Source organism: Gobius niger (assembly GCF_951799975.1).
Source record: "Gobius niger genome assembly, chromosome: 10".
NCBI classification, from domain to species: Eukaryota; Metazoa; Chordata; class Actinopteri; order Gobiiformes; family Gobiidae; genus Gobius; species Gobius niger.
The window spans coordinates 4,734,445-4,754,858 of record NC_136861.1 but is presented as its reverse complement, the minus strand read 5'-3'; the positions used below and the strand labels follow the sequence as shown (position 1 = coordinate 4,754,858).

The following is a 20,414-nucleotide window of genomic DNA, read 5'->3' as shown; positions in this document are numbered from 1 at the left end:
CTCAAAGAGAAGAAGAAGAAGAAGAAGAAGAAGAAGAAGAAGAAGAAGAAGAAGAAAGAAAGAATAATAATAATATTTTTTACAAAAACAATATCGTCGCTTTCGCGACGATATCATATATACATTTTTGGAAAGCTTTCAACGATCCGCACGCAACGATCCGCTCGTCATCCACTATATACCCCCATTCACACTATATACCCCCATTCATTTTAATGCAATAATAAGTATAAAGGGTTAGGGCTTCACTGTTTTACATGGTGAGTTTACGGTTGACATGGGGACAGCGCTTCGCGCTGTTTTTGTGTGCTCCGCGCACTTAGGTTCAGTGCGCTGCGCGCACTGCGCTGTGATTACGATTACAATAGGCCCTTGCGACGGCAGGCCGCTCGGGCCTAATAAGCAGTGTGTTAATACTTTACAAGTGTATTATTAATACGTATTAGTACCTTATTACTACTTAACGAGTACACCTTAACCTTATCTTAACTCCCGCCTGAACCGAGAGCATTTTCTCCAGTTTAGCTTTACCCAAATCCTGTAGGCCAGTGTAACACCTCATTTGAAAGCTAAGATCTACACGTCATCAGATTTTTTTCCATCTTTTTTGGGGGGGTATTCAACTCATTTTGTAACCTTTTTGTCATTTTTTTGTCTTTTTAAAAAAATCATTTTTTGTCATTTTTTGTCTTTTTTAAATCAATTTATTGTCCTTTTTTGTCACATCTTCATCATTGTTTTCGTCTCAGTTTTGTTGCTATTTTCTCACTTTTTTTCCAGAAGCTTTTGGATTGGGGTAAAGCCAAACTGGAGAAAATGTGCTCGGTTCAGGTGGGAGTTAAGGGGTTAATGTAAAACGTTACCAATTATTCTGAACTTCATCGACTTCATCGATAAAAATGAAGCATTTGCCACTTAAAGATTTACTCACAGTGGAAAAAGTAACAATTATTTTTACTTGACTATGAGTTCAGATACTTCTTTATAACTTTACTCAATTAGAAGTAAAAGCCTTTGATAAAACTACACTAAAACGTACAAGTTCAAAAAGTTACTCAAGTACAGCTAAAAATAAATGATATATTTACAGGTTGAAAATTCCCGAATGCTGCTTTAAGTCCAGCTCTTCTTTAATATTGTAGTTTGTGTTTCTTAAAAGCTGAAAACTTGACTCTTTGATTTCTGTGATTTTTTTGCTCCATAAAGTTTTTCCAGTTTTAGAGTTTTCTGTTTTTAATAACGACTTTCACTCCATCTGACTCGTCCTTTTGTTATTTCTGATCTTCAGAGCTCTTTCCGACATGGCGTCCAGACTGGAGCAGGACCTGACCTGTCCCATCTGCTGTGAGCTCTTCAGAGATCCTGTGGTTCTGACCTGCAGCCACAGCTTCTGTAAGGTCTGTTTGGAGAACTGGTGGGAGGACAAACCACTGAAGACCTGTCCAGTCTGTAACAGAAGGTCCTCCAGGGATAATCCTCCAAAGAACCTGGTCCTGAAGAACCTGGTGGAGACGTTCACAGAGGAGAAAGGGCAGACTGCTCCAGCTGCAGAGCAAACATCTCCATCTCCACAGCAGCCCGAGTGCAGCCTTCACTCTGAGAAGCTGCAGCTCTTCTGTCTGGACCATCAGGAGCTGATCTGTCTGGTCTGTACAGACTCCAGGACTCACAAAGACCACAGGTTCAGTCCCATCGAGGAGGCAGCCTCAGACCTGAGAGAGCAGCTGAGGAGAAACATCAAACCTCTACAGGACAAACTGAAGGTAAGAGACCTCCTCCTCCTGTTCCAGTCAGAAGAACGTGTCCACAGAGCTCAGAGGAACATCAACATGTCCTGCTACAGAAAGGGAAGTCTGACTCTAAATAACTCTGATGTTTCTCCTCAGGTCCTGGATGAGAGCAGAGCACAGTTTGATGAAGCAGCGGCTCATATCTCACTCCAGACCAAACAAACACAGACACAGATCAGAGCGGAGTTTGAGAAACTGCACCAGTTTCTGAGGGACGAGGAAGAGTCCAGGATGAAGAATCTGAGGGAGGAAGAGGAGCAGAAGATCCAGGACATGAAGGACAAGATGGCCGCCCTGAGCAGAGACATGGAGGCTCTGTCCAAGACCATCTCAGAGACAGAGGAGCAGCTGAGAGCAGCAGACGCCTCCTTCCTGCTCCAGTACAAGACTGCAGAGGAGAGGCTGCAGCGCTGCCCCCTGGTGGAGGAGCCAGAGATGGAAGATGAACATCTGATAGACCCGGCCAAACATCTGGGAAACCTGGGCTTCAACATCTGGATGAACATGAAGAAACTGGTGCAGTTCTTCCCTGTGGTTCTGGAGCCAAACACTGCAGGCTCTGATCTCATTCTGTCTGAAGATCTGACCTCAGTGAGAAAAGGAGAGAAGCAGAAGGTCCCAAAGAACTCAGGGAGACAGAAAGATGGCTTAGTACTTGGATCAGAAAGTTTTCTCTCTGGGACTCACAGCTGGGAAGTGGAGGTCGGGGGTCAGGGCTGGGCTGTGGGTGTGAGTGGACATGTTCAGAGAGGAGCGAACACTGAGTTTGGAGTTTGGTTCATACAATTCACTGATGGTGAATATTCAGCCTTTTCTCACCCAGGCCCAGTTAAACGTCTCTCAGTGAAGAACCTGCAGAGAGTTCGAGTGAAGCTGGACTTTGACACAAACACATTGACCTTCACTGACCCCGACACAAACACAGACCTTCACACAGTCACAGACTCTTTCACTGAGATCGCTCCATATTTACGCACACGTGATGCTCCTCTGAAGATCTCACCAAAGAGCATCACAGTAACAGTGTAGAACCTACAGCTCCATGTTACTGTCCTCTCTCTTTAATCAAAACAGTCAGAGCTCAAATTGCCTCCACTAAAACTCTGTTCCTCCCGAGTCGTGTCACTGTCGATCTGTTTTGATTTAAATCTACACTTTATCAACATGAAGATATTTTGATGTTTAACTGGACCAGGTCATAATGAGAGTCTGTCACTGTTTATTCTGTTATGTTTCTTTGTGTTTTTTGCTCCTAAAACAATAAAGACTTTTTCTATTTTCCACAAAGACTCCATTACCTCGTCATTAACGGATCCAGACTTTTTGTCTTAATGTCGATGTTTCTGAGAATTAAACATCTCTTTTCAAACAGATTCTTCCAGTTTGAACTCGACACATGACTCTATGATCAAGACCAAGAGATCAGAGGCTCTCACACTCCAGCTCCACCTCCAAGTATCTGAGGGAGCTGAAGCCCATGTATTTACTCGAGTACAAGTAAAGAGTAACTCATGATAAGAAGCGTCCGAATCGGTCTGTCAGTTAGGAAGGAGTTAGGGGGAGGAGCCTCAATGCTAACTATCATAGCCACTTTAGCATAGGGGCCTCTGGTGCTAACTATCATGGCCACTTTAGCATAGGGACCTCTGGTGCTAACTATCATAGCCACTTTAGCATAGGGACCTCTGGTGCTAACTATCATAGCCACTTTAGCATAGGGACCTCTGGTGCTAACTATCATAGCCACTTTAGCATAGGGACCTCTGGTGCTAACTATCATAGCCACTTTAGCATAGGGGCCTCTGGTGCTAACTATCATAGCCACTTTAGCATAGGGACCTCTGGTGCTAACTATCATAGCCACTTTAGCATAAGGACCTCTGATGCTAACTAACCGGTGATTAGGAGCTATGTGCCGTCCCATAAGCCACTGCACCAATCCCCCCACCCCCCTAGGCCCGCCCTCGAGGGATTCATTGATTGACAGGAGCACATTTAATAATAAAGAAATGAAAAAAAACATGGAATAAGATTCTGCACAAGCCAAACTTTATAAAAGTGACAAATTACATGTTGTCGTCACTTGTCAGTGTGTTAAAGCAGTGGTTCCCAAAGTGGGGCTCGGGACCCTTTGGGGGGTCGTGAGGCTTTGGGTGGGGGTCCACAGATGATTTCAGGATGAAATAAAAAGAAAAATGCTACTGTTTTTAATATATTTTGAGTGTAAAATTGCATATCATTTGTGAAATCCATTGAAATCTTCAAAATAAACTGATTAAATACATATTAACTTCATTTTAAAACATTTTTCTTCCCTCTAGTAGCAAAAGAGGCAATAACCTTATACAATGGGGGCCCCGAGTCGTTTACATGTCAACGTTTGGGGTCCCAGAAAAAAAAAGTTTGTGAACCCCTGTGTTAAAGAGAGGCCTCAGTAAATGTCTTACTCGAAGCAGTTTGTGCTTTTGCTTTCACTTAATCGACACTTCAGCCACATGGATCATTTGCTACGGCAGCTTTATCAAACAGCTGTGGAGATAATATAGCACTAAAGGGAAATGTGAGGCTCATTTGTTTTTTTCTCCTTAAATGTCTTTGTTTGGACACTATGTTGTTGCATATGCAGGACAGTAGGGGGCGACATGTGCTTTTGTTTGCCTGCAGTCTGCCAATAACCTTAAAGAAGAAGAACAGCAGCTGTTGGTGATGTCACTTCCCCTTCCCCTGGGTAAGGACGGTCCAACTGGGCAAAAGCTGCTGAAGCTCTAGTTCACTCTCTGCACAGATCTAACAGTCGACCCATGAAAGGTCAAGGGTCAGGAGCTCGGGTTCGGACATAGAGGCGATAATGTGACGGTTTCAGACGCAGCCCAAGGATACATCAGTGTAGCCTTCACTGCCTTGCTCCAGCCAAAATCACCCATAATGCACCACGGCTCTCAATAACACAAGGAAGAAATAAAGGTGGTGCTGGTGTGACTTAAAGCACTTTAATTACACTTTTTAACAACAAAATACAAACTTTGACTCGTTCCATTGCTCTGCAGCCAGTGTTCATTTGACTGTTTACAAAAAAGGAAATATTTTTGTCAAGATTTGGTCAAATAATTAATTTTAGGTTTTTGTCTTTTTAGTTAAATAATAGAAAATATTCTTTTTGTTCATAAAAATGTCTTTTGTTAACTTGAAATGTAAATAGGCCTAATTTGATTCAAACATTAAAGCAAATGTCAGTGTTTCCTGGAGCAAAGGACATGATTTGTTTTCATTTCATTTCATTGATATAAAAGGAACTTATATTTTTATTGTGTGTTTTCAGATCGGGTTCATCATCTCTGACTGCTTTTTATGTGTTTATTATTAGTTACTAAAATATAATTATACTGTCGCCCCCAGCCCCACAGAGTCTCCCCCTCCTCAGCAGACCCTCCCCCCTCCCCGGATGAAACATCACTTCCTTTTTTTATTCTGTGATGTCACTTCCTGTATCTCTGAAGCGTCTTCCATTTGAGGCTCTTTTTGGACCAACGCCTTGGACTGGAAGGAAGTGAGTTTGGAGCCACCGCCTTCAACGGCAAGGCAAGGCGAGGCGAGGCGAGGCGAGGCGAGGCGAGGCGAGGCGAGGCGAGGCGAGGCAAGGCAAGGCAAGGCAAGGCAAGGCAAGGCAAGGCACCTCGGCTTTGGGAAACAGCCACAGATTGAGAAACGGCTCTTGTCCCACAGCAGGAAACAGCCGCCTGAGACACAGAGCTGCTGCTTCGACCACAAACGTCTGTGTGAAACTGTGGAGCCTGGACTGAGGTGAGTCTGAAGGGTTTCTCACATTAATGGGGTTTAAATAGAGCTGAGAGTCACAGATCCACAGAGTCAGAGAACAGGAAGTGAGATCGTGTTCAGGGAGAGACTCTGACACAGGTTTACAGCTGAAACAGGGAAGGGCATCTGATTCTGATTCTACAGTTTGTCTTCAGTCAAACACATTAGAATCTCTTCCTGTTACAACATGAATGAACTCGTCTGCAGAACAAAGAGAATCAGACCTTCCCGTGTGAGCAGCAGACACGGAGGTCGACAGTGAAAGAGGAAGTAAAAACCAAACTATTTATCTGATGATTTTACAGAATTATCTGCTTTTCCCACTGAATGTTTTGTAACTTTAGTGTAAATAAGTATATTTTGCACTTAAATGGTAAATGGTCTCAACTTATTTGCACTTTTCTACTTTCATTCGGCCCAAAGCGCTTTACAGTGAGGAACCACTCACCCATTCAAATATACACAGACACTGGAGGTGAGGAGGGGGAAGTGTCTTGCCCAAGGACACAACCACAGTGTGCACCTTTAGGAGTTGGGATTCGAACCCCCGACCTTCTGGTCACGACTCGCTCCAGCATCTGTGCTAAACCCGTGTGTGTGCTGCCCCCTCATGGCTGAAGTAAAGGCTGTTTTTCTGGTGGACTTTTTCCCTTTGTTTGGTTTGCCGTGTCACCACAGCCGCCCACTGAGCAGGAGGGAATTTACAAACTGTTCTTTCAGCAGGAGATTCACATAAAGTTGTGTTTTTTTGCTGTGTTTGTCCTACAGTTTGGACCCAGAAGTTCCTCAGTTTAGAGTTTTCTCTTTCAAATTTTCGTGACTTTCTCCGTTTCCAAACCTTTTAATAACGACTTTCACTCCATCTGACTCGTCCTTTTGTTATGTCTGATCTTCAGAGCTCTTTCCGACATGGCGTCCAGACTGGAGCAGGACCTGAGCTGTCCCATCTGCTGTGAGCTCTTCAGAGATCCTGTGGTTCTGACCTGCAGCCACAGCTTCTGTAAGGTCTGTTTGGAGAACTGGTGGGAGGACAAACCACTGAAGACCTGTCCAGTCTGTAAGAGAAGGTCCTCCAGGGATAATCCTCCAAAGAACCTGGTCCTGAAGAACCTGGTGGAGACGTTCACAGAGGAGAAAGGGCAGACTGCTCCAGCTGCAGAGCAAACATCTCCATCTCCACAGCAGCCCGAGTGCAGCCTTCACTCTGAGAAGCTGCGGCTCTTCTGTCTGGACCATCAGGAGCTGATCTGTCTGGTCTGTAGAGACTCCAGGACTCACAAAGACCACAGGTTCAGACCCATCGAGGAGGCAGCCTCAGACCTGAGAGAGCAGCTGAGGAGAAACATCAAACCTCTACAGGACAAACTGAAGGTAAGAGACCTCCTCCTCCTGTTCCAGTCAGAAGAACGTGTCCACAGAGCTCAGAGGAACATCAACATGTCCTGCTACAGAAAGGGAAGTCTGACTCTAAATAACTCTGATGTTTCTCCTCAGGTCCTGGATGAGAGCAGAGCACAGTTTGATGAAGCAGCGGCTCATATCTCACTCCAGACCAAACAAACACAGACACAGATCAGAGCGGAGTTTGAGAAACTGCACCAGTGTCTGAGGGACGAGGAAGAGTCCAGGATGAAGGCTCTGAGGGAGGAAGAGGAGCAGAAGATCCAGAACATGGACAAGATGGCCGCCCTGAGCAGAGACATGGAGGCTCTGTCCAAGACCATCTCAGAGACAGAGGAGCAGCTGAGAGCAGCAGACGCCTCCTTCCTGCTCCAGCACAAGACTGCAGAGGAGAGGCTGCAGCGCTGCCCCCTGGTGGAGAAGCCACAGATGGGGAAAAAAGCTCTGATAGACCAGGCCAAACATCTGGGAAACCTGGGCTTCAACATCTGGATGAACATGAAGAAACTGGTGCAGTTCTTCCCTGTGGTTCTGGAGCCAAACACTGCAGGCTCTGATCTCATTCTGTCTGAAGATCTGACCTCAGTGAGAAAAGGAAAGAAGCAGAAGGTCCCAAAGAACTCAGGGAGAAATAACAATGGTTCTGTAGTTGGATCAGAAAGGTTTGTCTCTGGGACTCACAGCTGGGAAGTGGAGGTCGGGGGTCAGGACTGGGTTGTGGCTGTGAGTGGACGTGTTCAGAGAGGAGCGAACACTGAGTTTGGAGTTTGGTCCATACGTTTCACTGATGGTAAATATTCAGCCGTTTCTCCCCGAGCCCCAGATAAACGTCTCTCGGTGAAGAACCTGCAGAGAGTTCGAGTGAAGCTGGACTTTGACACAAACACATTGACCTTCACTGACCCCGACACAAACACAGACCTTCACACAGTCACAGACTCTTTCACTGAGATCGTTCCAGGTTTAAGCACACGTGATTCTCCTCTGAAGATCTCACCAAAGAGCATCACAGTAACAGTGTAGAACCTACAGCTCCATGTTACTGTCCTCTCTCTTTAATCAAAACAGTCAGAGCTCAAATTGCCTCCACTAAAACTCTGTTCCTCCCGAGTCGTGTCATTGTCGATCTGTTTTGATTTAAATCTACACTTTATCAACATGAAGATATTTTGATGTTTAACTGGACCAGGTCATAATGAGAGTCTGTCACTGTTTATTCTGTTATGTTTCTTTGTGTTTTTTGCTCCTAAAACAATAAAGACTTTTTCTATTTTCCACAAAGACTCCATTACCTCGTCATTAACGGATCCAGACTTTTTGTCTTAATGTCGATGTTTCTAAGAATTAGTTTTATCCAGTTTGAACTCGACACATGACTCTATGAGCGGCACATTTTGAAAAAGACGTGAAAGATCAGGCTCTCACACTTTTCAGCCCGTGTGAAACAAAACATCAAATCATGGCAATTGTGATATTTGCAAAGAAAATTAAGAAGGAGGGTTTTTCTCCCGTCTCACACCTGAGTCTGACACGTCCATCAGACTTAACCTCTTAACTCCTGAACCCAGAGGATCTTTTTCCTCACGTCATCACATTTTTTTTTCCATCATTGTTTTGTTGGGTATTCAACTCATTTTTGTAACTTTTTTGCCATTTTTTTGTCACATTTTTTTCATTTTTTGTCACATTTTTGTCACATTTTTGTCATTTTTTTGTCATTTTTTGTGATTTTTTTATCACATTTTTTATCACATTTTTGTCATTTTTTTTGTCATTTTTTGTCACATTTTTTTCCTTCATTTTTTTGTCACATTTTTGTCAATTTTTGTCACATTTTTTATCACATTTTTTGTCACATTTTTTGTCACATTTTTGTCATTTTTTAGTAATATTTTTGTCTTTTTTTGTCATTTTTTTGTCATTTTTGTCATTTTTTGTCTTTTTTTTTTATCACATTTTTGTCATTTTTTTGTCATTTTTTGTGATTTTTTAATCACATTTTTTATCACATTTTTGTCATTTTTTTTGTCATTTTTTGTCACATTTTTTTCCTTCATTTTTTTTCCACATTTTTGTCAATTTTTCGTCATTTTTTTGTCATTTTTTATCACATTTTTGTCAATTTTTCGTCATTTTTTTGTCATTTTTTATCACATTTTTGTCATTTTTTGTCACATTTTTGTCAATTTCTCGTCATTTTTTCGTCATTTTTTCGTCATTTTTTTGTCATTTTTTGTCACATTTTTGTCATTTTTTTCTCCATTTTTTTGTCCATTTTTTTGTCACATTTTTGTAATTTTTTTGTCATTTTTTTGTCAAATTTTTCGTCAGTTTTTGTCACATTTCCATCATTGTTTTCGTCTCAGTTTTGTTTCTATTTTCTCACCTTTGTTCCAGAAGCTTTTGGATTGGGGTAAAGCCAAACTGTAGAACATGTGCTCGGTTCAGGTGGGAGTTAAGGGGTTAAGAACAGCTGATCAGTGACACTTCCGATGACGGCCTGCAGATGGAGACACTGGTCAGAGGTTTGAACATCTCTAACTCTAGTGTCAAATAACACCAGTAACACAAGTGGACACAGTGAATGTTCCTGAGCTCATCTATGGTCATGTTCGAAGCAGCCACAGGGGAAACAAAGAGAAAAAACTCCCATTTCTCCTCCAGCACTTTAACAAATGTTAACACAGGTGTGTGAGATCAAACTAATGAATCATTTTATCATTTTACAGGTTAATATGTGTCAACTTAAGTTCAACCTAATAGACCTAAAAGTCCAAAAACCTCTTTTTTTCTCCCGTGAACATCAATAAAAACCCTTTTGTGCCAAAGTTGGTCCGTCCCACTTCAGCCACTGCCAGGTTTCATCAGTTTCAATAATCCCTGTATTTTCTACTGTTCAAATGAAGTTATTTATTTCACGATTTGCTCCAGAACCTTTGTCGTTTGGGCCACGATGGAGAAAAGATTTTAACATCGTCACATTTTTGGTGAAACTCGTGATTTTACTGAAACTTTCCCCCTAAAACAAACGTGATCAATAAAGTGTTTCTTTCTCTCCGTGGCCCGGATACATTTGCTGTAAAATGACATTGTTTTGTACAGTTGTTTAAATGTGCGTGTTGTAAATTATAGTTTACGCTGGATTTTTATGGCTGTCGAGTTTTTACGGTGAATAAATATTACGGCTTTTCTTTGTATAAAAACGCTCGTACGAAGATAATGATTGAAATAAACAGTTACATCCTGTGGTTGTTTTTTATTTGGAGATCAGAGAGTTTGTTTTTGTGGAAATGTCCTGATCTGATGTTCAGAATCTGCCACTGAAGATGCTCCACTTCAGGTCCAACTTTAACTACAAAGAAACAAAGAAATATTACGTTTACTCTGTGACGCCTTAATGACTTTAACCTCTAAACCCCCGTCTTAACCAAGTGTTTTTCCTGTTGTGTGTTTTTTGCTGTTTGTTTATGGAACTCTCAGCAGTTTTGACCCGGAGGCACCTTTTCAGTTTTTAGCATCGATTTTTCGAAAAAATCCAAGTTACTCAGCTCTGTTTGTCGTATGTTTGATTCGTCTAAAACGTTATGAACTAAAGCTATGAAACGATTTCGCCGTGTTTTTAAATATTTAGTGTTTTCTTTCTTATAAGTACAGTGCTATGCGAAAGTTTGGGCTCCCCTTTAACTTTTCCACATTTTGCCCACACTATGGACCATAAACATAAATATATTTACCGTAAATTCTCTAATACTGGCCTGTATTCCATTAGCGGCCGGGTCTCCGACAGAGGGCGGGTTCTCGGCTGGTGGAGGCAAATTAAAGCCGGTCTCTAAAACAGGCCGGGGCTTTTATTAGAAATTATAGCAGTAGAAATATTCCCCATGTTAGGAATGTGTCTCATACTGGTGTAAATGAAAACTCACGTGCAGGAAGTAACAAACTGAACCCGGGCCGAGGGCGACGCTGCGGAGGAGCTGATCCGAGCGTAACTTTGACACAGATTTAGCCACTTTTCAAACCTCCTGTGACGATATTTGGAAACAGGGCAACAAATGTTTCTGACCCTCCAGGGTTTTAATAAAGTCTCCATCGCGTCTTCAAAGCACGTCCAGCTGCTCCGTGTGCAGGTCAGTCCCACGACTCAAAATAACTCCTCCCATCAGCGCGAGCGTCTCGTCTTCTCTCGGGTCAGTCTCATGATCGATCACAAACACAAACGCTCCGTCTAAACTCGCCTTTCACACAAGACAACAACAAATAATCCGGTCCGGTAAAAACGAAACAGAAACCTGCAGTGACATTGATGTCAAAGCTCCGCTAACAGCAACGAAACACTTCCTGTTGTCCCGACAAAATAAAAGGCGTCAATGTTCCAGCCGCTGGGAGAGGGTTTGAAATGTTAATTAATAAATGAACCTAATATTTTAGCTGCAAATGGAACAAATCTCCTTTTTCTTCGTTTTCCTGGTCGTCCGTTTTGCTCAAATAGAAATAAAGGCCTGTCTCTAATTGTGGCCTGGTTCCAATAAAGGCCTGGTCCTGATGCCCTTGAGTAAATAAAGGCCCGGCCGATATTAGAGCATTTACGGTAATTTAAATTTTATGTGAAAGACACACACTAAGTGACGCAATCGTGAAGTGAAATGACATTTATACATGATTTAGATTTTTTGTAATAAATAAATAAACTGAATAGTGTGATGTGCAAAAGTACGGCCCCTCCTTTCCTTTTAGTGAAACCAATTGCCTTCAGAAGTTTCCTGATGATTTCTGAATGACTAAATAGAGTCACCATAAGAAGTCCCGTTTGCCAGAAGCCTCCATGTGGCCTCTGGCAAACAGAAACTGAACTTCTTATGGTTTTCTTTACAAAATGTCTCCGTCATAAAGGCCAGATTTGTGCAGTTACGACTCATAGTTGTTCTGTGGACAGTTTCCCCCACCTGAGCTGTGTCTCTCTGCAGTTCAGGGTCATCACAGGCTTCTCTGTAACAGCTGTGGTCAGAGCTGTCCTTGTTCGGTCAGTGAGTTTAGGAGGACGGCCGGGTCTTGGTAGGTTAGTGATGTCAGACTCTTTACATTCCTGGATGGTGGATTTAACCCCTTAACTCCCACCTGAACCGAGCACATTTTCTCCAGTTTGGCTTTACCCCAATCCAAAAGCTTCTGGAAAAAAAGGTGTGAAAATAGCAACAAAACTGAGACGAAAACAATGATGGAAATGTGACAAAAAAGTGAGAAAACATTGACAAAAAAGTGACGAAACATTGATGAAAAAGTGGCAAAAATGTCACAAGAAATTGACAAAAAATGACAAAAAAATGACAAAAATTTACAAAAAAATGATAAAAATGTGATAAAAATTTGACCAAAAAATGACAAATATGTGACAAAAAATTACAAAAATGTGACAAAAAATTACAAAAATGTGACAAAAAAAATACGAAAAATTGATAAAAAATGGACGAAAAAATGACAAAAAAGTCACAAAAATGAGTTAAAAACCCAACAAAAAAAAAGTTGGGAAAAAAATCTGATGATGTGAGGAAAAAGATCCTCTCGGTTCAGGCGAGAGTTAAGAGGTTAACTGTACTTTGAGAGATGTTTTTTATAACTAACCCAGCTTTATACGTCGCAACAACTTTTTCCTGGACCTGTCTGGTGAGTTCTTGGACTTCATGAAGCTTCTGCTCCACAATCGTCTCAGACCTGAGACCATCACAGAGCAGCTGTATCTGACCCGACATTAGAAACACAGGTCGACTCTATTTAGTGGAGTTCAGTGAAAAGTTAAAGGGGGCCAAGACTTGTTACAGTATGTTTTAGGAAAGCACAGCCCAAAACATGACTCCGCCCCCTCCTTACTGACTCCGCCCCCTCCTTACTGACTCCGCCCCCTCCTTACTGACGTCTTCATGTATTTCTGAGCCACTGCAGCCGTTTCTGTTTGTGAGCCTGAAACCAATTAAAGTAAACAGAAACTTGAATGAATGTTTTAAAACAGGATCAGTGAGTTCAATCAGGATCTGCAACTTTCCAAACCCACGTCAGAAGTTTGTGAGTCTTTGCACACGCCTCGTCCCAAACCAGGAAACCCGGATCAGACACAAACGTCTGTGTGAAACTGTGGAGCCTGGACTGAGGTGAGTCTGAAGGGTTTCTCACATTAATGGGGTTTAAATAGAGCTGAGAGTCACAGATCCACAGAGTCAGAGAACAGGAAGTGAGATCGTGTTCAGGGAGAGACTCTGACACAGGTTTACAGCTGAAACAGGGAAGGGCATCTGACGCTCCTATAAGGAAGGAAGTGCTTTATTGTACAAGTGTTTACTGTTTGCTGTTCACACATAATGTTTTTTTTTAGTGTAAATGGTCTGAACTTATAGTCAACACTTTTCTGCCTTCAGTTTAGATGAAAAATGTGCGATTTTGTCCAATTCTCTTTCGTGTTTGTCTTTACAACGAGCTCTGAAGAACTGGCTGAACATAAATGTCCTGAACAGGGCTGGGGACCATAAAATAATGTTACCCGTAATCACCGGCCCCAGGGGGGTCTTGGGGGGTCTCAAGACCCTCCCAAAAAATGCCTTGATTCCCCATTTGACCCCCCAACCCCTTCCTGATGAAATACATAGAGCCTCTCCGGGATAAGCCCCTCCTCCTCCGTGAAAAGGACGCGCCTGATGATCTCCGCTGCTGTGGGCGGCTGTAGTGACCAGAGTCAGAACTGGAGCTATGACGCGGCCTCTGAGTCTGTCGTGCGCAGTGACTCACGTTTCTCTCCATGCGGTGACGCCACGACTGGCGTGTCTGGCTGTTTACATCACGCGCTGAGGGCGGGGCTGACAGAGGGAGAGCCGGGCGGATGGAAGTCTGTGAACTCCACAGCGGAATCAGGATCTGGTCACGCACAAACCGCGTGTTCATTTCAAAAATCCTTGAGAAAGTTGTTTTTATGCAGCTACACATGTTTTTAGAAAGTAATTCAATTCTTGAAACATTTCAGTCTGTGTTCAGACCAAGACATAGCCCAGAGTGTGTTGAGAGCACACAGTGATGTGACCCTGTGCTGATGCTAAAGGCCCTGTGGTTTTAGTGCTTCTTGATCGAACAGCAGCGTTTGATACTGTGGATCATTCTGTTCTTTAGTCTCGCCTGAAGCCTCATGTTGGCATTTGTGGTGCTGCACTTTGGTGCTTCCAGTCATATCTCAGTGATAGAACATTCTCTGTTATGATTGGTGATCTGTCCTCCTCTGTTGCCTCCTTGTCGTGCGGTTTGCCCCAGGGCTCTATTTTGGGCCCCATGTTGTTTTCTCTTTATATGTTGCCACTGGGGTCCATTATCGCCCAACATAACTTGGTATTTCATCTGAAAATATCTGCCCGTTTCATCAAACAGGAGTGACGCTGTCAAATGTCTCATGGACGGCATATCTGACATAAAACTGTGGTTACACCAGAATTTCCTCCATTTAAACGAGGATTAAACAGATTTCATTTTATTTGGTGACTCGAATTATCCAGACTTTGGTTTGCTGTCTTCTTATTTTAAACCTATGGTCAGAAACCTCGGGGTCGTCTTTGACAACTGGCTTCGTTTTGACAGATTGACAGTGTGGTCAGGTCAGTTTTTATCAGCTGCGTGTTTTAACTAAAGTAAAGCCTTTTTTAAACCGCTCAGACCTGGAGCGAACCATCCACGCTTTGATCAGTTCAAGAACTGATTATTGTGCCCTTTATTTTGGAGTTTCCCAGTCCTGTCTTAATCGTCTTCAGTTGGTGCAAAATGCTGCAGCTCGTTTTTTAACACACACACCCAGACGTCAGCACATCAGCCCAGTCCTTTCTTCGTTGCTTCCAGTTTCTTTTAGAGCTGATTTTTAAATCCTTCTTCTTGTTTTTAAAGCCCTCAATGGTCTTGCCCCTTCGTACTTGTCTGAACTTTTAACTGTTCGTGACTCGGGCAGATCCTTGAGGTCGTCAAACCAGCTCCTGCTGGAAGTGCCCAGGACCGAGTCCAAGCACTGGGTGATCGGTCGTGTTCAGCAGCTGGACCCAGACTCTGGAATAAGCCGCCCCCTGATATTTTGGCCTTTTTAAATCCAGGCTCAAGACGCGTTTATTCAGACTGGCTTCAACACTCAGTAGCACGGCCACACTTTAGTACATTTGATCTGTTTATTGTTTGGTTGTGTGAATGTTTTTAATGGATTTATGTGGTTTTATTGTAAAGCACTTTGGTCGCCTTGAGTGTTGTAAAGGGCTTTATAAATAACATTTGATTGATTGATTTGGTTGATCCATCTGACCATCCAGGGTCACACGGCCTCATCATGAACAAGACTGTTTGAAAATGAGTCTTCATGTATTTCTGAGCCACTGCAGCCGTTTCTGTTTGTGAGCCTGAAACCAATTCAAGTAAATAGAAACTTGAATGAATGTTTTAAAACAGGATCAGTGAGTTCAATCAGGATCTGCAACTTTCCAAACCTCCGTCAGAAGTTTGTGAGTCTTTGCACACGCCTCGTCCCAAACCAGGAAACCCGGATCAGACACAAACGTCTGTGTGAAACTGTGGAGCCTGGACTGAGGTGAGTCTGAAGGGTTTCTCACATTAATGGGGTTTAAATAGAGCTGAGAGTCACAGATCCACAGAGTCAGAGAACAGGAAGTGAGATCGTGTTCAGGGAGAGACTCTGACACAGGTTTACAGCTGAAACAGGGAAGGGCATCTGACGCTCCTATAAGGAAGGAAGTGCTTTATTGTACAAGTTTTTACTGTTTGCTGTTCACACATAATGTTTTTTTTAGTGTAAATGGTCTGAACTTAGAGTCAACACTTTTCTGCCTTCAGTTTAGATGAAAAATGTGCGATTTTGTCCAATTCTCTTTTGTGTTTGTCTTTACAACGAGCTCTGAAGAACTTGCTGAACATAAATGTCCTGAACAGGGCTGGGGACCATAAAATAATACATCACTTAATCTGACAAATACATCAGATCAAGTCCCAACTAACTAAACAGCGCGATCTCCTCTGTAACCGTTGTTTATTATGTCATTAGGACTTTTATTTCTCAAACTCGTTGCCTTATGCTGCTCACTCCTCGCTCGTGGGGCGGTGGAGACGACCGGGGCGGACTGAGGAGGAGGCAGTGGGCGGTGGTGTCGCTCCTGTAGCCGCCTCGTCACTCACGGACCCCGCGCGCCTCTTTCTCTCCCATGGCCCGGGACAGAGCTGGCTCACCGCGGTTGTGCGTTCACAAACTGTCCCTCTGCCGCTCCTCTCTCCGTCCGCCCCAGTCCTGCAGTGACTTTTGTTTCGCAAAATAAGTAAGGATTAAACAACTCAGAGCCGTGCATTAGACGGTTCTAACGCCCGACACAGTGTTGTTCCTCCTGCATTATAACGTCTAACGCGGCTCCTCGTTGTTTAATCCGCTTATACCAGGGTCCCACAAACGTAACATTTATAATAAATGTGTTTTTCATTGACTAAACTCACTAATATGCCAGTCCACCGGGACTATTTTGTGTGGGTTATTAGCCGGTCACTGAAGGCTGGTCTCAGAGCGAGTCATTCTCCGCAGCTATTACGAGGATCTCAGTCAGGCTCAACGACACAACATCAGCACAGAATCACAACACAACAGGACTAACCCGGAAACACTATTCCCTGGAAGGAAACACCGATATGCGACACTCGTGGGCAGGAGTTATTTACCTTTTACACTGTTTAACCTGAAGCTAAAGCTAGCTAGCTCAACGAGTTCAACTGTTTATGGAAACAGCTGCGGTGGAGTCGCTCACACCTGGGCCCCCCCAACTCAAACTTTTATGTTTGACTTTACTAATCCAGACAAATATGCTTCAATGCAGGATCATTTTATGTACGCCTGAAAATGATGAATAGCCTTAACCGTTTTCAATAGAAATGTAAAGCTCATATGTTATTAACAGTAGCTAACCTAGCTGCTCACTCTCCTCTACAAACATTTAGCAAACACTAAATCCATCTCATACGTTCCTGTCAGTCACTAATTACGCCTTTATCTGATTCAGCTGTGTCAGGCGTTGCTATGGCGACGCCACAGCGGAGGGATATCCCAGTGATTTAACTACCGGACTACGTGTGCGGTTACACCAAAATAATGCACCAGCCAATCAGAATCCAGCATTCACCCAGACCATGGTATAAGTACAACAAAGTGACGCCTCCTGAAGAGGAAAGAAAAACAAAAAAGAGCCGTTCATGTCGTTCACTGTAAAGACCCGTTCATAAGAGCCGGCAGCTCCCGCTCTGAATATCTGCCAAATATCCAATGTCTAACCAACTTCCCCGCGGTGCCAGACGGGACATTATCATCAGTCAGTCCCTCCAGGATTTTGCAATGTTGCGATCGCAACAATTAACGCAACATCAGGCAAACTCCGCGAAATCACTGCAACTTTTCCAAAATCCTGCAACTTTTCCAATAATCCGCAATTTGTTTCGCAACTTTTCCTTAACTGCGCAACTTATGCACAACTGAGTTTCTGATCATTGAAATCTATTTTTCTAGTTACATTTTTGCGTATATGCCTCCGCCTCAGACCAGGGGCGGACTGGCCATAGGTCCGTTCTGGAGGAGCACAGAAGGGCTGAGGCTTGAGGGCCATCAGTCTGTAAGGGGGTGCTGCGACCCCGGCCTTGCAATTGCACAGCGGAGCAGCAAAAAAAGAACAAAATCTCTATTCTACTTGTTTAACAGCTCTGTTGTTCATTGGTGACACAGCAATTGCGCAATAAAAATTAGGCCTTTTATAAATTGATGTCAAAATATGTCTTTGTGGACGCGTGTGTTTACACTAACCTGGGCCGGTCAGAGTCCAGGGCCGTTTTTTAGTCCCAGTCCACCCCTGCCTCAGACTGAAGGACTTTGGCTTCTGCTCCGCCTCCTCTCACTCGCCTGGGCCTGAAGCTCCGCCTCCTCTCAGTCGCCTGGGCCTGAAGCTCCGCCTCCTCTCACTCGCCTGGGCCTGAAGCTCCGCCTCCTCTCACTCGCCTGGGCCTGAAGCTCCGCCTCCTCTCACTCGCCTGGGCCTGAAGCTCCGCCTCCTCTCAGTCGCCTGGGCCTGAAGCTCCGCCTCCTCTCACTCGCCTGGGCCTGAAGCTCCGCCTCCTCTCACTCGCCTGGGCCTGAAGCTCCGCCTCCTCTCACTCGCCTGGGCCTGAAGCTCCGCCTCCTCTCACTCGCCTGGGCCTGAAGCTCCGCCTCCTCTCAGTCGCCTGGGCCTGAAGCTCCGCCTCCTCTCAGTCGCCTGGGCCTGAAGCTCCGCCTCCTCTCAGTCACCTGGGCCTGAAGCTCCGCCTCCTCTCACTCGCCTGGGCCTGAAGCTCCGCCTCCTCTCAGTCGCCTGGGCCTGAAGCTCCGCCTCCTCTCACTCGCCTGGGCCTGAAGCTCCGCCTCCTCTCACTCGCCTGGGCCTGAAGCTCCGCCTCCTCTCACTCGCCTGGGCCTGAAGCTCCGCCTCCTCTCAGTCGCCTGGGCCTGAAGCTCCGCCTCCTCTCACTCGCCTGGGCCTGAAGCTCCGCCTCCTCTCACTCGCCTGGGCCTGAAGCTCCGCCTCCTCTCAGTCGCCTGGGCCTGAAGCTCCGCCTCCTCTCAGTCGCCTGGGCCTGAAGCTCCGCCTCCTCTCACTCGCCTGGGCCTGAAGCTCCGCCTCCTCTCAGTCGCCTGGGCCTGAAGCTCCGCCTCCTCTCAGTCACCTGGGCCTGAAGCTCCGCCTCCTCTCAGTCGCCTGGGCCTGAAGCTCCGCCTCCTCTCAGTCACCTGGGCCTGAAGCTCCGCCTCCTCTCACTCGCCTGGGCCTGAAGCTCCGCCTCCTCTCAGTCGCCTGGGCCTGAAGCTCCGCCTCCTCTCACTCGCCTGGGCCTGAAGCTCCGCCTCCTCTCAGTCGCCTGGGCCTGAAGCTCCGCCTCCTCTCACTCGAGCCTTTACAGCCTGAGCCGCTTTATGATCCTACCTCTGTCCAAGCTGCTTCTCTGCAACTGGATCTTTATTTGGCGATATCGGCTTTATCTGACAGATAAACGCAGCTGCGTGTGCGTTCGGACGCGTCTTTCCCCCGTGATGCGGTGTTGTTAGTGTGAGGGGCTGGTGCTTTTACTGCGCGAACTTTCGGAGTCACAGCTCTGTTGAAGCGGAGCCAAAGCTCGATGTGTGAAATAAACATTCGTCCTTTGGTCTGTTCTCCTCGGGTTCTCCTCGGGTTCTCATTTGTGGCTCTGTCTTATCAGATGTGTGTGGAGTCAGAGCCTGCGCTCACAGAAACAGGCAGGTGCCGGTTAGCCCCGCCTACTTTCTGTAGCGGAGGAGACGAGACGGGCGCACATGGCTGTTTTTTTTTTTTTTAAATGATACAATTATCTAAAATAACTGATATTTTAAGTCCTTTATTATTCCCCAGAGCCTCTTTGAATAAAACTGATGTAAAATTCAAAGAGAAGTTATTTTTTAATGTAAAAATATATTGTTTTAAGCAGAAAAATATTGAAACTTTTCATCGCAACTTTTGGAAAAATGGGAAATCAGGCGTTTTACCCACAACAATCACAAAAAACGTCTGTGAAATCCTGGAGGGATCAGTTACAGCAGAGGTTCGTTTTTCTGTGTAAAACCAGTGAACTTTTCCAGGCTAACTTTTCCAGTGCAACTGATGATGCCCTGTAAGCCTGTAAGCTGTTTTTATTTTATTTTTTTACGCTTATTATGGCGACTGATTGACTTATCAAGTGTTGTGGCCGTGGTGCCATCGTGTCTGTTTATAATGAGGCCACGTATTAAAACACTGTAGTCATTGCCGGCACTAATGATGGTGTGTGCGTGTTTCTTTCCCTCTGTGGTCACATGTATCTGTGTGTTGAGAGATGTGGGAATCCTCGTTGTCACTATGTATGTGTCACTTGTTTGTGACTCTTGGGCTGTAGAGGTCGGCCCGATGGGAAGTGGATTTATGACCCATAGTGATGGGTCGAGATGGCGGAGGTTGGCCCAGCACCACCAGGACCATCCATGAGCTTCATTGAAAAACTGTTTTTTTAATGACTCTGAAAAACAATTTGCATAATCATTTGGAACACAGTGTACATCGACTTCATCGATCAAAAAGAATTTGCCACTTAAAGATTTACTCACAGTGGAAAAAGTAACAATTATTTTTACTCGACTAAGAAACAGAAACTTCATTATATTTTTACTCAAGTAGAAGTAAAAAGTACTGTTTGATAAAACTACTTCAAGAAGTACAAGTTCTTCAAAACGTTACTAAAGTACATGTACTCTCCGTTTCCAAACCTTTTAATAACGACTTTCACTCCATCTGACTCGTCCTTTTGTTATGTCTGATCTTCAGAGCTCTTTCCGAC

The 20,414-nt window shown here is 44.4% G+C and overlaps 2 protein-coding genes across 2 annotated transcripts; both read left to right on the top strand.

Annotated features, from left to right (window-relative positions):
- Nucleotides 1-1,301: 1,301 nt before the first annotated feature.
- On the top strand, nucleotides 1,302-2,819 carry LOC306969181 (E3 ubiquitin-protein ligase TRIM35-like; the record flags this gene model as incomplete). The annotated part of the gene is made up of 2 exons (XM_079564781.1): nucleotides 1,302-1,754; nucleotides 1,887-2,819. The coding sequence occupies 2 exons, from the start codon at nucleotides 1,302-1,304 to the stop codon at nucleotides 2,817-2,819; spliced, it is 1,386 nt and encodes a 461-aa protein (XP_079420907.1).
- A 3,696-nt stretch (nucleotides 2,820-6,515) lies between these two features.
- LOC306969180 (E3 ubiquitin-protein ligase TRIM35-like) lies at nucleotides 6,516-8,030 on the top strand (the record flags this gene model as incomplete). Its single annotated transcript, XM_079564780.1, has 2 exons — nucleotides 6,516-6,860; nucleotides 7,101-8,030. 2 exons carry the CDS (start codon nucleotides 6,516-6,518, stop codon nucleotides 8,028-8,030), a joined length of 1,275 nt encoding a protein of 424 aa, XP_079420906.1.
- Between the last annotated feature and the right edge of the window lie 12,384 nt (nucleotides 8,031-20,414).